The sequence below is a fragment of the Eptatretus burgeri genome, chromosome 1, assembly GCF_056783735.1.
Source record: "Eptatretus burgeri isolate ZD-2024b chromosome 1, Ebu_testis_v1, whole genome shotgun sequence".
In the NCBI taxonomy this organism is placed as follows: Eukaryota; Metazoa; Chordata; class Myxini; order Myxiniformes; family Myxinidae; genus Eptatretus; species Eptatretus burgeri.
In genome coordinates this window covers 25,153,899-25,171,198 of record NC_140961.1, presented here as the reverse complement: position 1 = coordinate 25,171,198, position 17,300 = coordinate 25,153,899, and the positions used below count along the sequence as shown (strand labels likewise).

Below are 17,300 nucleotides of genomic sequence, written 5' to 3'. Positions count from 1 at the left end.
TCTTGCAATGTGTTCAAGCAGCAGAAGTGATATATATACACAGCATAATTATGTCTGTATCTGTTGCATGCACAACAGCTCGATGGTGATCAAGATATTCCACACAATACGCAAGATGAGCAATAATCCTTGTGTCTGCCTCTTCATGTTCTTCACAAGGTAAGTCCAGAACTGAACTTGATGCTGATGTGATGGAAAGAGTGTGACCTTTGTTTTCCATCATACTACCAAGAATGATGGTCACTCCATCCGGAATAGCTTCAGGACTCTCACAAAGGGAAGTGCCAATGAAGTTCTGAAGATTTCCTTTATTTCTTGGATTCTTCATGAATAAATTCCAGTCCGGAATTTCTAGACTCTTGGATGGTGAGAATTGTCTTGCCTGGTCTGTCTGGTTTCTCCTCTGCTGCTCATCACCCTTCAAAGTATGGCTATCATCAAAATCATACTGATCACCAATGATGTTGACACAGTTGCACATTTCAGGTTTCAACTGCAGGATACACCTGCTTGCGAAGATACAGCTGGGGAAGTTCACCAAATGTTTTCGCACCCATTTTTTGGTATTTATTTACAAATGCCATTGTGTCTACCAGATAAACTGTGTATAGGTCACTCTGTGGTAATGATGGCAGCTGTAAAACAACATCCTGCTCAGCTTCAGCAATTAGCACTGCCACGAAATCAGACTCGTTGCCTTTGCGCATTACAACCCCCTGTGCTAAGCGTGGATCAACCTCAAACAGGGATGATGGGTAGTCTGTCCACTCATGGGAAAATGCAATCTGTCTTGTGACTGGGTCGGCATCTCGATAGAAACACAGCACACGTGTAGTTGCAGTCTCATCTTGATAGATCCTGATTAAACTCTGTTTCCTTGATGGTTTTGATTTCTTCTGTGAGGAGAAAGTTACCAGCTTCAGTGGTTCAATCTTAATAGAGACCACCTCTTCTGCTTTCATAATGGCTTCCATGCCCTTAGCTTGAGCATGGACCAAGTCTTTTGAAGCAGCCTTCTCACTAGTTGCTCTATTGAGCAGAACCACTTGGTTGTTACACTGGAATGGGTTTATCATCTGCTGGCATATCACTTTCTTGATCTCCTCAACATGCATATGTTCTTCTGTTGCCTGCTTCTGTGTTTCTCCATGATGAGTAGATTCCTGTTGGCCTAGATTAGCCATAGACTTTATGTTCTCTGATACAGCTGTGAGAAATGGTGCTGTCTTCACATATTTATCTCGAGCAGCTGGTGCCTGAGATATGCGTTTGAACAGAGATGTCTTCCCTTCATTGTTGTATGTCTGCTCCAGGGCCATGTCACTCCAAACACCATTGAATTTTCCTTTGGAAGAGTGAACTGTGAAGTACCCAACCTGGATCCAGCAAACCTTAACCGAACTGTGTTCAATAGAGTAAGAGGATTTTGGGGGTAGGGGTAACTTTGGTTGACAAAAATGTTAATTTTCTCTTTAAAAATTGATAGAACTCAATCAAATTTGCTGTTTTAATTAGCCATGGATACCATGTTCATATCACATTAAGAGAAATTAGTATTCTAATGCAGCATCTGCCTATGATAAGAAAAGTTCTAAAGGCCATCTTCAAAAAACGTTATTTTTAAGGCATTTTTCACAAAATTATGTACTTTTACGAGGTTTACTTTCACAAAGGCAATTTTTTTTGTCATTTTACAATGCACTGATTGAATTCTTACATTTAGTTCACATTTATTTTTCATGAATGTGATTTTTTAATTTTTTTAGAAATTTTATTGACAATTGCTGTTTTATCAAATTTTTCAAATCTTCCTCAAACAAAAACGGCCGCCAAAATTTTTCGCAAGAGCTTATGAATTGCCAACATTGGTTTTCATGAACTGCAAACATATATCTAAACATCCTGGGGGTGTAAAATTTTATAGCAGAGGCTGTAAGGTCCAACCCTAAAACAGCCTCGTACACAGGTTGGCTCCCGGACTATACTTATAAAGTTTCGCCTCGATCTGTTCAGCCACTTCAGAGAAGATTTTTAAGGTTTGTATTTTTAACCAATATGGCTTCCGAATCACGTGATCAATGATATCAATTTTTTTTTCTGTGGACCATTTTAACCCGAGATGACCCTCAAAAATTATCATTCTGCTCAGATGTAGCGTTCTACATATGCAATTATGACATCATAATGAAGGTACCTATGACATCAAAAAAAATCACACATTCCCCATGAGGAGTACTTGCTTTGTTCCAAGTTTCAATTTTTTTCCTTGGTGTGGTTTCAGAGATACAGAGGTCCAAATTTTTTTCCCGTTTTTCCAACATGGCTGCCACACCACGTGACCTATGACGTCATAATTATCAATAAAACATTTTACATGAGTAGTCACTCCGATGGTGAAAATTGTCTCAATCCGACAAGTGGTTGCGGAGAAAAACACGAAAGTTCTGTGCAGACAAACAGACAGACAAACAAACAAAAAACCAATGTCACCCGCAGGGTGACCGGTATCTTGCCAAAAGGTGACCACGTGTGACTTCTTTAAGGTCACACTGAGGTGAACAGAGCTGCTATCCACCAGGAGCGACTCCTTGAGGAATATCTGCCTACGAGAGATTCCGATGAGAATCGTTCTACAGAGTAACCATGAAAAATATGCGTTTGCCTTATAACGTCACCAAATGATGTCATAATGTCTCAAGCTTGATATATCTAGAAAGCACTCATCGAGGTGTTCAATTTGAGGTACTACACGATATGGTTCCTAAAACTTGAAAATTTGACCTTGGGGTCAAATATGTTTGACCTGAGGCGCTAACCATGAAGGTCAAGGCCAATCGCCACCAAAAATTAATCAACTGAGCGCCAGACCATGAACTATATTCCCATGAAGTTTGAAGACGATCCGATCAAAATTACTCAAAAAATAAGGGTTTCGTCGACTCCCGTGATTTGCGACAAAGTGACCTTGACCTTTGACCTTGACCTTGAAAATTTTATGCGCTGAAAGGGACCTCTATAGGCCTCTGATATGCGAAGTTACAAAAATTTCCAATGATAACTGTGCTCTGCAGAATTATTTATACGTGATTACAGACAAAAAACAAAAAACAAAAAAAAAAACATACAAGCTGACTAACATATCTTGCAAAAACTTCGTTTTGGCAAGATAAACAAATGGATCCAAATGCAATACCCTCTCCAAAAGAGAGAGGAACAATGGAAAACCATATGGCTGTTTAACAAAATGTTAGTGAAACAGGACTTGTGCGAAAATGGCAGTAATATTAAAAGAAACTATTTATTTTCAATGAAAATATACACACTGTATCCTAAATTACCTTAAACCTATCTTTAACAAAGCAAATACAAAAAAAAACGTAACTGTTTATCAAAATACATCAGCACAATGATTATGAGACCAGGGTAGCAGTCACAGTTTGTGGGCATGTTGACACATTGTATCGCGCACATGAAGATCAACTTGAAGTTTTAGGGTAACTGACTAAAAGTGAGCACTCGTGGCAATTGCAACAATTTTACAACAAGGGCATCTATGAAGCAGAGGACAAAACATTAGCGGAAGTAAACAAAGCAAGTCCAGCATAATGCGGTGATATTAAGAAATGGTGCTTAATTTCGTATCTCCTTACAAAGCATATCCATTTGGATTTACGTCATCCTCACAGCGGGGAACACTTCCATCTTGTTGCTGGAATCTGTGAGAGCGTCTCGTCAAAAGGAGAATGTGCTGTTTGTCTCCTGTCCCCCGCCCGCCCCTCCCCCAAGTGAATTCAAGTTGATAAACCATTACCTTAATTAATGTGGTGTTTATTACAGGCTTGATGGAACAAATAGCCTTCATCTGCATCAAAGTTCCTTGTGTATCAGTGTAATGATAATGACTTGTATGCATTGGAGACAGGAGAGGTCTGTTTGGATACAGGAAAAAAAACACATTATGCCATGACATGATTACTCATATTCAAGCCATTGAAAACAAACTTGCTTCAGGTATCCAAATTGTCCTGCCACTGTGATCTTAAACGGAACAAAGCAAGATAAATAATACAAGTTCATCCTCTGTAAGTGACATCTCCGACATTATGCTCGAAATTAATGCATCAAATGTGATAGGCACCAAGGGAAAAAAAAATTAAGAAGGAAATGCTTTTTCCCCTCGCTTAAATCTGTCTTTGAAGGACATTATGATAAATTGTCTTCTTCCATGATGAGATCACCAAAGTATGCAGTTATTGTTTTGAGCTTGCTGTTCAGAAAGTTCTGTTCCACCTCCACCTTGCCACCTGGGCCAGCCAGCGATGTAATCTGTCGGAGGACGCATGGATGGAAACGTACGTACACGAAGACACTGAAAACATAGACGGGGAAATGAGGGTATACGTGTGCTGATGTACGTTGCTGAACATCGTGTAAAATGTATCCAAATGCTGCAACATTATGTAATATCCAAACCAGGAAGAATTTTTTTTTTTTTAAAGACGACTATAGAGTCACATTAGGTCAACCATTTTTGGCTGGAAGCTGTTGGTTCAGGGTGAGTGAGCCACCGGCTCAGCCTGACATTTTAGAACAGACGCAAGACTGTGCTGAGACTGAAGGCAGTGGTGTGCATTACCGTACCTCACTTACCTGGTTTATGTCTGCATTCCGAGGAAGGAAGTAGGCGATGTTGTTCGAGATTTGCCGACCAATGTTAAAAATTTCAAACGTGAAAAGCAAATTAAGGGAAACAAGAAAAAAAAATTCTTTATTTGAATCCACTGCCCTAATGACTTGATAATGAATAAATCAAAATCTTTAAAGGACACTTGCTTTGAAGCACTTGCCCATTCTAAAAGTCAGTGTTCTCATACAAAGAAATGCAGGAAAATATACAACATGGCAAACGGTAATATTGTCCATCCAGCCGATGCCATCACCCATCCTAACATTAAAACAAAACCTGTGAAGGTGGTAATATGTGAGGAAAGTGAGCAAGTTGGTAATCTCGAAGGCGATAAAAAAGTTGTAACGAGATATCCGTCGGTGAACCTTCGGATGAATCGTATTGTTGTGAAGCAGAATATTCCGGAACATGCGATAATGGACTGAGGGAATATGGACGAGTGAAATGGAGGTAGACATTCTATGGCCTGGCATAATCCATACGATGGGGTTGGCAGGATGGCCAAGAGGGACGCACACTCAACTCCAAGCTGTCCAAGCCTACATTTGAATCTCAATCCAGCCATAAACTCTGTCATCCCGGTGTTTTACAGGCAGGGTGATTCATCAATGTGTGTGCCGTCCCTCAGATGGTCGTTAAGCGGACATCCCATCTGCTGACATTAGTTGGTGGATTGTAAAGACCCCACGGTGGTGTCCTTTCCGAAGAGTAGGCGAGCCATCGCCGGCACCCTGAACAAATTCCAAATTCCTGCCCTGACCTACAGATGGCATTGCATCAGTAGCACAGCTGCGCATCCTCGCCAATAATGAAGCTCAGCATCCTTGTTGCAGCATACGGAAGAAGAACACGAAAACATCACATTTGGCAAATGATGAAGAAGCAGATATTTGGGGGATTTTTTTTTTCCTCCTGGAAATAGTGGTGGGGGCATGTGGGTGGGAAGAAAAGTGAGGTACCTCATCTTCAGCCTGCCCCAACTGCCGACTTCTAAATAATTCTGATGGAAATTTTCTATATTTTATAGGCCTGCCTTTTCTTTCAAATATTCACCCCTCCAGCCCTCCCATGACTTTTGAAGTTATAAACACCTAAGCAAACCCACCAAAAAATAGTGGATGAAAATACCACCTTATAGTTTGTTGATGAGGAATATTTGGGGGTCGTTGAGCTTACTGGTCTTGCTTCAACTCTCACCAAAAAAGTTAAGATTTTTCTAACTTCTACAAACAGTTGAGTGCCAATACGAGGTATGCAAGAGCTTGGTATATTCTACCTTTCACAAGAACACAAGTCAATTCAAAATGTTGTTGCAAAATAAGGTCAATACTTGCTACAAACATAAAAGGATATCCACCAGGTGCCATGATGCATTGCAGGTCAAATGTGTCAGCAGCCAGGTAGTCAGGCCCACCCCAAGGTGGGCTCAAGAAAACCACATCCGCCTGGAGATGTGGGGCTAGAAGTAAGAAGTCTCCGGTGATAAAATCAATTCGGTCCTCCACACCATAAACGGCAGCATTGTGCCGAGCCAGCGCCACCTTCTCTGGGTCAATGTCTATCGCAATGACTAACATTTTATGAGAAAAAAAGGATGATGTATATTAAAGGAATAGAAAAGAAAAAAAAGTGCCATTTCAAAAATTGATTTACTCATAAAACTAAACACCAAATAAGGAAATTGGATGTGCAATACGTAATGTTACAATTATCGTCACGTGAACCGAGCAATCCTGGAAAGTCATGTGCCAATCGAGTCTCCAACAGAATTTGCAAGCGTGTTTACACACGGCCCATGTCAATATCCTCGACAAATTGGCTACTCGTGCCTTCAAAGCCAGTTTAGGAATGGCTCGGCATCATTAAACATATTAGTTTGCTCTCGCCGTCGGGATAGCTCAAGTTGGGCGAAATCAGATTGCTGTTGCTTTCCAGTAACAATCATTCCAGGTGAAATCTATGCACCCGTGAAACTTCATCTCGGATTCTAGAGAAACTTTGTACGGAGGGAGATGTGATTGAAACATGAAATCGTGCAAAGTTTCAGCTCCAAAGCTCACCAGGTTTGCAAGATATGGGTTGTCAAACGTTTGCCCGAGGGCTGAGATGTACGTCACAGGTGTGCATGTGTTTGACTAATGTCTTAGCAAAAGCATGAGCATTATGAATATACGATGATACATTAAACCCTCTAACAAGAAAGGTAACTATCTGGAGGTATAAAAGCAGGGTTCAAAATCCTTTTTGTTTTTGGAGGGCTCTTTTGAAGTCTCCACCCCCACTCCAACAAAACGCAGCCCCCCCTCCCCCCGTGAAACTGCTTACGGGGGCTACGTTTTATTGTTACCTTTTGTTTTGTGCACTCTTTAGCACACATTGTCACACTCGAGCTCTTTTTGCATGCATGTAATCACAATATATTATGATAGACGTTTCAATAACAGGCATACCACACGACAGCAATAAATCCCCTGGAGTCGGATCATCCTCACCATCGGGTTACCTAACCTGGGATACTACAAAAGGATGATTCAATAAATAATTTTGAAGGAAGCTAATTTTTTAATTAACGTCAGTGTCCTTCACAACAATGAGGTGTGACAGGTTGTAGAAGAAGCATTTATACGCTGTCACACCTCAGTGTCCATCGATGATGATCTGACAATCATTTTTACTCGTATTTCGATTCTTATTGCCTATTGTCATTTGAAACCTTGTCAAATAACCCCGAGCCATATGAAGAATTAAAGCGGCACTCGGAAGAGCACATACCTCTGCCAGGCTGAACAGTTTACGTTTTGTATCCCACTGATAAGGCCGAATCCGGATCCGGACCTGAACCAAAATCTAATCGGCTTGTTCTTGTCACCTAACCAACTCAACCACTTAGTTTTGTCAAGATCCGTACATAACGTTTTGAAATATGCTATACAGGTATCCTTGCTTAACAAATGTTCGCAGAGCGAAGGTTCATGACAACAAATGGTTTCACTTTGGGCTATTCATCGCTTAACGAATGTCTTCATTCGCTACAATGAAGGAGCCGTCACATTGTCATGGTGTTTGTGCAATGTCACTTCCGTGGAGATGATAAGCACGATGCGTTTTTCTACCGATTAACTTTTTCAGAATGAAACGGTTAAAAATAACCATCAACTTCCACCACCTACCGCCGCTGCCTTCTGTACGGTAACTTGGACTCAAGATTGTTTTGGTAAGTGTTATAACTAAATTAACTTTATTATCATGCTACTGTCTCTATTATTATGTGGATCAAAACATCGTTATTCCAAGCATATGGCTTCACTTTTAGACCAAAACATTATGGTTAGGAAACTAAGTGTAATTTTCCCAGAGGAAATAATGGAAAATGAGCTCCGGCATAATGAAGGTTCGCATATCCAGCGGTTATAAAAGTAATTAACCCCTCCATTAAGCGGGAAATAGCTGTACTAGATATCGTTATTGGCCCCATCTCTCAATTATGAAGAATCACTTTAAAAATTAAAAATAAAACCATCATATCTGGATTCGGATTTTCACCACAATCTAATCAGTTTGTCCTCGTCACACACCCAACCTGTCCACCAAACTTTGTCCGAATCCGTCCACATCGTTTTGAGATATCATGCTCACAGGCGCACAAACAGATACGGGTTAAAACATAACCTCTGTCCACCTTCGGTAGCGGAGGAAATGAGGCAAAAACTCATTTGATGTTATGTTAAAGACAGGGTAAGTATGTTTCAGTCTCATCTTCAGTTTTCTGCACAAATATATTCTGACATTTCAGTTTTGATTCAGTCTTCTGTACAAAAGGTAAAAAGTACAATTATATTTTACAAGGGGCAATTTTAAATTAAAATACTTTCTGTGACAGTTGCTGTCATTTACGATTACTCGACTGTTTCAGTAAGAGCGCTTGTTGATGTACAGGTAATGGACAAACAAATGTAAACACCTGGTTAAATGAAGGATTCCGAGCAACAGCTTCCATACAGGTGTGGCCCATGTGTTAATTTAGCAAATAACATCCCAGCATAAAAATGCTGCACAGGCCTGGCTGCCAATAATTATGGCAAGCATGACTGCAAGAGGAGACGCCCCCCTCCCCAATACCCCCATTCCCAGAGCACGTGTGGTCACCCAATGGTTTTATGAGCATGACACTGATGTTATCCATATGTCATGGCCTTTGCAGACACCAGATCTGAACCCAATCGAACATTCATGACATATTCTGGAATGACACCTCAGACAGCATTTTCCACCTCCATCAAACAGGAGTGAGTTGATTGACTTTCTCGTGGATGAATGGTGCCGCATCCCTCCTGTAGAATTCCAGACGCTGGTGGACTCAATACCACAGTGCATACTGGCCGCACGTGGTGGTTTTTTTTTTCTCCAACGCCATATTAAGTGACTTTATGTTGGTGTTTCCATTTTTTTGTCCACTATCTGTAGCTAGCATGGAATTGGTTTGTTCTTATTCTATCACCGATTCTTGTGGCAAAGCGATCCAGGTTTACGGTTTATATTCCCAATGAATAACGGCCTGTGCACTGTTTGTGTGCATGAAATGCACATGCAAACTTTTAAACAATATTAAAATCACATAAAACAATCGTGATAGTCACAGGTACTAGGTGGAGAGTCCCTTGGAACTCTAACATAACTAGACTTCATAAACTTAATTTCTAATATTGTATAACTTGACATTTAATTGGTCATTTAATTGTGCGACTTTTGCTGGCAAGAATGTTACCTTTCAAAGCCACGTTTTGAGACGTGCATGATTTGTTCACTTCGGCACTTTTTTTTTTTGCTTCCTAATAAAATTTTTTTTTAAATACCCAGCGGCGATTTTGCCAGGCTTATGGGCAAATCGCCTGTCACCTCCATGTATTTTGAACGCAAGGAGAAAGTCTGAATGGTAGAATTGCATTGTTGCATTGACCGACTGTTTGGACACAGTTGAGGTTCTGGATCTATTGACACAGACCCAGTCACGGCTGTGGACCCACCATTTGGAGAGGTTCTGAGCTGAAAGGGTCAAAACCTCGATGAAGAACAGAGCCCTCCTCATGATCCGGGCAGTCGCAAAAAACCAAACAACTGCTTAGAATTTAATCACGTTCTTATATCAAGGTTTGCTATCAACATTAGTTAAGTAGAGGCCGTTATATTAAGTCGTATAATTTACAAAATCCTTTATATGTTAATATAATACTTTAGGAATAGCCGTTACTGTTCAATAAATTATTAGATTTGTGAGGAACAGACTTGTGAAAAAAGCGGCGTGTGTGTATGGCTTTTTGCAGCCAATTCGCGAAATAACTTCCTCATTTTACAGTGTAGAAAACTGATCTACATCTCCTTCCAAGCCCAATCCAACGACATCATTCTTGCTGCAATAAATAAATAAATAAACAAATAAATAAAGTTGTTTCTTTTCACTTCAGTTTTAACTTTGACCTGACAAGTAACCTGAGAGTCGCATCAGAAACAAAAGGTCACTCATGCACAGTCTGAAAGATTTTACATTGATTTGACGTACTGTAGCACACTCTTTCAAGTCGTACTAAAATACGCCAATTCTGGGGGAGTTCTCCCATTCGGAAGGCCGGATTAATCTCTGGTAAAAATCAATTACGTGTATAATTCATGCGGAAGAGCGACCTAACTAAAATGAAAAGCATGTGCGCACGTACATGGACATGCACACGATTGTTATTTTTTTTGACGTTCTCTTTCGAACTAATTCTGTCTTCAGCGTGCACCCACCTCGTTCACAAGTGAATGCAAATTGAATAGCATTGCCACCGACTCCACAGAATGCATCAATGATGAGGTCGCATTGACAGCGTTCAGCAATATGCTCTGCAATGCGCTCCGGAGTCACTGAGAACCAGCCCTCTGTTGGGGTAAGGGATGGGAAGAAAGCGTTGGACCATTGCGACAATAATCTCAAATGAAAACAGTCGCTGTTGTTGGAGGAAGCAATCACTGCACCGTTCTCTTGTGGAATGCTACGATGCTTCCAAATAAACAACTTGAGTTTTGAAGCAGAAAAAAAATAATTAAGAGCTGTATTAAATTCTCAAATGACAATTTATAAAATACTGCATCATGCATTATGAAGTCACAGTCTGTGTGACTACAAATTATCACAATCGTTTAAATGAGGGCGATTTAAGATTTACGACAAGGTGACAGAAGGTAAAAAGGCAAGGTACTGATATTGGATGAGTGGAGCCACAGTTTGGTTTTCCGTACCGTTCATACTTGCGCCAAGTTTGCTTTAAATCGGTGGTTTATAAGTTATCGAGGTGACAAAGATTTTCAACTGAAGAGCGCAAGACCTTCGACCTTGGACTTTTTGAACCCCAAATCTAATCAATTGATCTTTGTAATGTAGACCATGCTTGCGCCAACTTTGGTTGAAATTCCTTCAGCAGTTCAAGTTAACGCTCGGACAAAAACAACCGACAACGGATGGACGCACAGAGGAACAGTCAGACGGAAAACCCAAAAATGTAACATCTCCAGCCTTCGGCTGTGGTGGCATTAAAAGAAAAAGCCTCCTCCTGATACACAAATTCAATAAGCCATAGAAGAATCCATTCAGAAAAATTGTGAGAACCACGTCTTGGAAATTGCAAAAGTATGACCAACAACGTTTTGTCAAGGAAAAGGATCAAAGATGACAATGTATAAGCCATGGAGCGGCATTCCTCAAGGAACAACACACCATATACGTTAAAATCTTAAATGCCCTCCCAGGGTAGAACGCAGCAACACGGGTGTGCAATAAATCATAAAAGCCAGGCAACCATTGCCATGACTTCAAAAGACTAATGTATTTTAAAGCCCAAAACAGAGAATGACTGACTTTTTTTCTTTCAAAGACCAGAAACAGATAATGAATGGTTAAGATGACGCTTTTTTGTGTTATACTTTTACCAGAAATTTTGACCAAGCCAGGAGGGCCTTCCAACATTCCAAAAATCATTAAGAGAGCCCATTTTGATGATCAAACTCACCGCCGTCCAAACGAATGCCATCATCAAAGCGAGAAAATAGACGGTAGCGCTGAGCCCAGTACTTGGCCAATCTGGGTTGAGCACAATCCGACTGGAAGGAAACTGTGGGCCGACGCTTACGGGCATTGCCTCGCTTTTCTGCAGACGCGCGCACGCACGCACGCACGCACACCAAAATTCAAAGTAAGAATCGTATTGTAACAACATTTATGTGGGGAAGGAATGTTTAGCAGTAAAATAATTTAATTTGCTGATGCTTTTCGGTGTTGTGCTTTTGCGGTAAACAGGTGTAATATCAAATGCTAACAATTAACATGTTCAAAACCTATCCATTTAGGAGAAAATTAAATAACTTATGTCAGAAAAGTGGACAAAAGTGCACTTTTTCAGTGACATTTTAATCATATTGTTTGGTGCAGCATTTGTCGGTTAATCAATAGTTTTAAGAACATTTATCATCAGTGCAAAACTATATCCTGGGGGAGTGGACACTCTTCATGCCAAATATGAGTGAGACCTATGGGTGAAAGGGTGTTCCCGGTATTTGGAAGCAAACACAACATGGTGGAGGAAAGGGGGGGGGTGGTGTGTTTGGTTTAGGGAGAGGTTTATCGTGCAAAACCACCCTGGGGGAATGAACAGACATCATGGCGTGTTTGAACCTCGTGCGTCAAAAGGTGTGGCTGGCAAATCAGAACAAACACACATAATTAAAATCATTGTTTTATGACTCAGAGTCTAAAAAGACTACAGTGAGGTGTGCGCACCGTGCACATGCGCACGAGTATGTGAGCCTCCATTTATCTCAATCATTTAACTTCACCATTTCCTTCAAACACATTCAACCTCTCCACTTTCTCTTTTGATCCAAAGCACCAAAAACCAAAAATATTGTAAATAATAATTCCAACAAATCCTACATCGATAAAAAACATAAATTTGTCACCCAAACTAGATTCTGCACCAAATGAAAAAGCCCATATTTTGCATGAAAATGAACTCAGATTACTGCCATTGTTTAAAATGTCTTATAAAAGGCTGGAAATATTTTATCCCTGAAAGTCTTCATTCAATACACAAAACAAATTCAATGCTACGTTCCCGAAAGCTAACTATAGCAGGCCGGTACGAGTTCGAGCTCGAAGGATGCCTGAATCGGGATGGTTCAGCGCGTTTGAAGGAGAATTTTTGCTTCGTACAAAATCAAGTAGCGTGCGAATCTGGCGAGTCAAGACGCTTTCATTCTGACCCGAGCTCGTTCGGGAAGTTACTAGTGGAAAAGCATTACATAAAGTACTGCTCACGTGTTATTGTAGCATTTGTTACACATGTATGAGATTAAAATCAGTTTCCAACATGGCAAACCTACTTTTCTTCGTCGGTTCAGGTGTACTCTGTTCTGGCTCATCTTGTTCCTCAGGTCGAAGGTAGTCGGGGATCTCAAGACACTGCAATTCCCTACTCTCATTTTCCTTAATAGACACCTCTTCCTCAAACAAATCACTTTCTCCACCATGTTTGGTTTCGGCACACTTTGCCAAATCACTTTGATCGGCCAACTCGTCATGTCCAACAGTGTTCTTCGAATCAAGTTCGGTGGAGCAAGTGGCTTCTTCAGTACAACTTCTTGATATCCATGAAGTATTCTTGCAGCCTTCTTCCTCATCGCTCTCATTGTTTGAGACGATTACACTTTTCTTCACCAATGCAATGCATTTAGCATCACTCTGTTTCGGTGGCACATCTTCCTGTTGTTTTGCTTGCTCTAAAAAACATTTCACCTTCAAAAGAAGAAAGAAAGAAAAGCACATCGTGTACTGAAAGATAATTACAAATGCTTCATCATAATTAATCATGTTCGTCAGTTATTAACACCAAGATGGATGGATTACTTACTATGAGAAGCTACTGAAGTTTTAATAAATTCTTGAAAAAGGAAAATAATTATAACTTGAGCGAAGTCAATGGTGCGCCATCGCAAATCCCCACGCTTCCCACGTAAAGAAAAGTTGAAAGATGGCAAAAAGTTCCACCAGGAACGACTCGATGTAAAAATTTGAGTTTAAATAAATCTTTCCGTTTTCAGGAAGCGTGGGGATTTGCGATGGCGCACCATCGACTTCGCTCAAGTTATAATTATTTTCCTTGTTCGAGAATTTATTAAAACTTCAGTAGCTTCTCATAGTAAGTAGCTTCTTTGGTAGCTTCTCATCCCCACCCCTTGGGGCATGAACCGGGGGTCAAATCCAAAGAATTGTTACATATTTAATGCAGCCCCCAATGTTGATTGCATTTGTTTTGGTACTTGACCTTTTGACCTCACCACAGGGGGCGGAGCCAAAAATGATGCTGCCATCGCACCTTCTTGCCTGTATTGATCATAACGACTGAGTTTGGTGAATTTCTGAACAAACGTTTAGGAGGGGATAGCGTGACGGACAGACAGACAGACGGACAGACGGACGGACGGACGGACGGACGGACAGACAGACAGACAGACAGACAGACAGACAGACAGACAGACAGACAGACAGACAGACAGACAGACAGACAGACAGACAGACAGACAGACAGACAGACAGACAGACAGACAGACAGACAGATGGAGCCAATTGCAATATCCCTCTCCCGCCCCCCCCCCCCCATTTTTTTTCAAAAGCGTGGGGATAACTATGATCCAGTGCACGATACATTGCCTCAAAAATGCAAATTCTAAAATAAACAAAACGTGCAAGGCAACTTGCCCACATTCAACAAATTTTTCACTTTTTGGAATCTGCACGTAGACACCAGGCATGAACATGGAAACAATCGAGGAAGAATTTGCACCTCGGCAATATGTCAGTGCCACGGAGGAGTTCACACGTCGAAAAACACGCAAGACAATGTTGGACAAATTATCAACGATGTAAAGGAACAGAAAGACACATGCACACGTTTTGAAATTATCAGTCAGACAAAATGAAACAACATGCAGGGTATCATAAACTTTATATCAATGATTTCTCTTACCCACGATGGCAACTGTCGGCAAGAAACCACAATTACCGACCACAGGCGTTTGCAACCAGGATTACAAATAAGATCCCTTATGAATCGCAGCAAAGCAAACGTTTTACATTGAAGAGTTGCAGAGCAAGGACAGGGCTGTAACACCAGTGGCGGTTTTAACAGTCGAAACAGAATTGCATGAGACATCAGCACACGCGCACACACGCAGCGACCCACAGATACCCCCAAGTAAACCGGCTTCTCCGATTCACCACTTTTTGGACAACATCAGCAGACTGAGGCTTGTCAGGCAAAGAACATGCAATGATGACTTGAACAATCATTTTTAACTGTGAAACATGAGCCTTAAGGTTGCTCTGCTACCCTGATATTAAACTTTTACTTTTCCAAACTGGTAAGCGATCTTTCTTGTTGGCCAACATTAATAGTTTGTTAAGTAAATGCTGGAATAAAAAGTGGACCTGGCGACACATCTACAACTATAACCACGTCCAAAAACAACAGGTCAGTCGACAAAGAATAATGGATACTTTCAAGTTGCCAATGAGTACGGCCACAAATGAAGCACTACATAGAACAGCAACAGCAGCACATTCAACAAGGATAGACGATGGAAGTCGACAGTAGGAGACCACAATGAAAAAATTAAAATAAAATAATAGGTCACACCTTGCTGAGAACATTCTTTTTCTTCAGCTTCAGTACCTCAACATTGTCAGGTGAGGACAAGCACAAGCTTTTCTTACCCTTGGAACCATGGATATCCAAATGGGAAGTGCTTTCTGCCAGTTTGGGGGCAACGTAGGACAGTCGGGCATCTCGATATGCAGGCAAGTCTTTGTACCTGGAGAAAAAAAAATATTCGACAACCTTCCAGTCGTCCATCTTAATGCCACCTGCAACATCATACTAAAATTTGGCAATTCTCTGTACGTGGGTATGTATGTCTGAACCTTATAGAATCGAAAACGGCTTTGCGGATCTCCGTCAAATTTTGCGAAAGTCCTGTGGGTACCCAGGGTCGGGTCATGGGAAGTGATACTCTGCCCGACAGTGGTGGTGCAAATCCAGTCATAGCTTCCAAGGCTGAAATGTCATAACATGGTAAGCATGTTACAAATTGGGGTCTTGTCAAGGATACTCCATGAGAAAATTTGGACCAAGACTTCATGTTACAGTACAAGCTGGACGCTGGAACATATATCATTGCCAAAGGTTCTTCTTTTCATATTAATTGTATTCCTGCTTCTCTGCAATGTTGAGCTGATTTCTGATGAAAATTGCAGGGGTGATTCAACACCACAACATATGTACAGAACTCAACGTTGTGGAAATTAAAAGGAATTGTAACCGAATGGGGGTGTGAGGCCGACCTAGGGCGAAACTGGGTGCAGAGGAAAGACGATGCTGGAGAACCACCCCAGAAGTTCAGCAATTTTAATTACCCTGATTTTAGGGGTATCGATTCCTTAAAAGCAACCTCACATGACCCAAATCTATCCAGAAGACCAATAAAAAAACAGCGAGACAGTAACTTGGACAATGTGATGGGAAATAGGTCACTTATGAGAACTCCTGTTTTTTCTGTGTAAGGTTTATCACCACCCTGCACTTAAACCCAGTTCTCTTTGTAATCTGTGGAGACACCACGTAGCACCATGGCAGTCAGCAGCATGGCATTGCAACCAAGGCATTTGCAAAACTGGCACTTTCACTCAATCAGTATCTTATCCTACTCACTTCTCTCCAATGGCAGTTATTGTGTGATTTGGCCACATTAAGCTTCCACTTCAGCCCATCCTGGTCCTCCTCTACTCCTCTGATCAATCCCTTGTGAAAGTGTTTGTCTCCTTGGCCAGGTTCATTGAGCTGCCAATGCACCAACATGTTTAGTAGATGGACAAGGCAAATTGATGGTGTCTGAAATCTGCTATCTCCCTAACCGACTGGTCTATGATGTCATCGGCTCCTGATGTCAACAGTTCCTGCGATCACTTCCTTAACTTTCCAAATGTCCGATTAAGTATCACCACCCTGGTACACCGATGGAGGTGCAAGGCAATTGCAGAAAAAATATATATCTCATGTTCTCCACATGGAAGGCAAAACCAACTGACAGGAACCCAAAAGTACCGACACAGAGCCTGCATGCAATGGGCATCAGTCCTTCAACTAGTCAGATCCAAACACCAAGCTCACAAAAGGTTAAATCTCCCACCATCCTCCAAGGTCAGGTCAGGCCAGGTATGGGAGCATGCGCCACAGCAGCACATCACTGCGTCCACTTTCCGCCGGTACTCCAGGAGCCTCCGTCTGGCCATCCCCCAGGCAGATGCCTGACCCATCCCCATCTTCTTGAGATGCTGATCAACCTGCTGCAACCATGAGGCATGTGGTTGGCCCATTGGCCTCCTCCACTCACGAGGCTCCCTCGCTGAGAGAATCTGGTGAGCAGAAGCAGTCACAAAATGAGCCACATGTCCATACAACCACAGCTGACACTCACAGATTATGCAGGTAACAAATCTTATTTGAGTCTCTCTCAGCAACCGCTCGTT

The 17,300-nt window shown here is 41.4% G+C and overlaps 1 protein-coding gene across 3 annotated transcripts in view; it reads right to left on the bottom strand.

The window, feature by feature from the left end:
- Positions 1 to 3,279: 3,279 nt before the first annotated feature.
- The window catches only part of TGS1 (trimethylguanosine synthase 1), a 45,913-nt gene continuing 31,892 nt past the window's right edge, over positions 3,280 to 17,300 (bottom strand). Inside the window, exons 8-14 of one of the 3 annotated variants that reach the window (XM_085875657.1) lie at positions 15,412 to 15,586; positions 13,100 to 13,511; positions 11,731 to 11,868; positions 10,472 to 10,603; positions 6,040 to 6,257; positions 4,651 to 4,728; positions 3,280 to 4,369 (exon numbers count right to left, since the gene is read on the bottom strand). In XM_085875657.1, the coding sequence (XP_085731783.1) occupies positions 4,235 to 4,369; positions 4,651 to 4,728; positions 6,040 to 6,257; positions 10,472 to 10,603; positions 11,731 to 11,868; positions 13,100 to 13,511; positions 15,412 to 15,586 (1,288 nt within the window). In that variant the 3' untranslated portion in view covers positions 3,280 to 4,234. Of the gene's footprint in view, positions 4,370 to 4,650; positions 4,730 to 6,039; positions 6,258 to 10,471; positions 10,604 to 11,730; positions 11,869 to 13,099; positions 13,512 to 15,411; positions 15,587 to 17,300 lie in introns of all 3 variants that reach the window. The other 2 variants (XM_085875671.1, XM_085875665.1) reach the window with 2 other exon arrangements.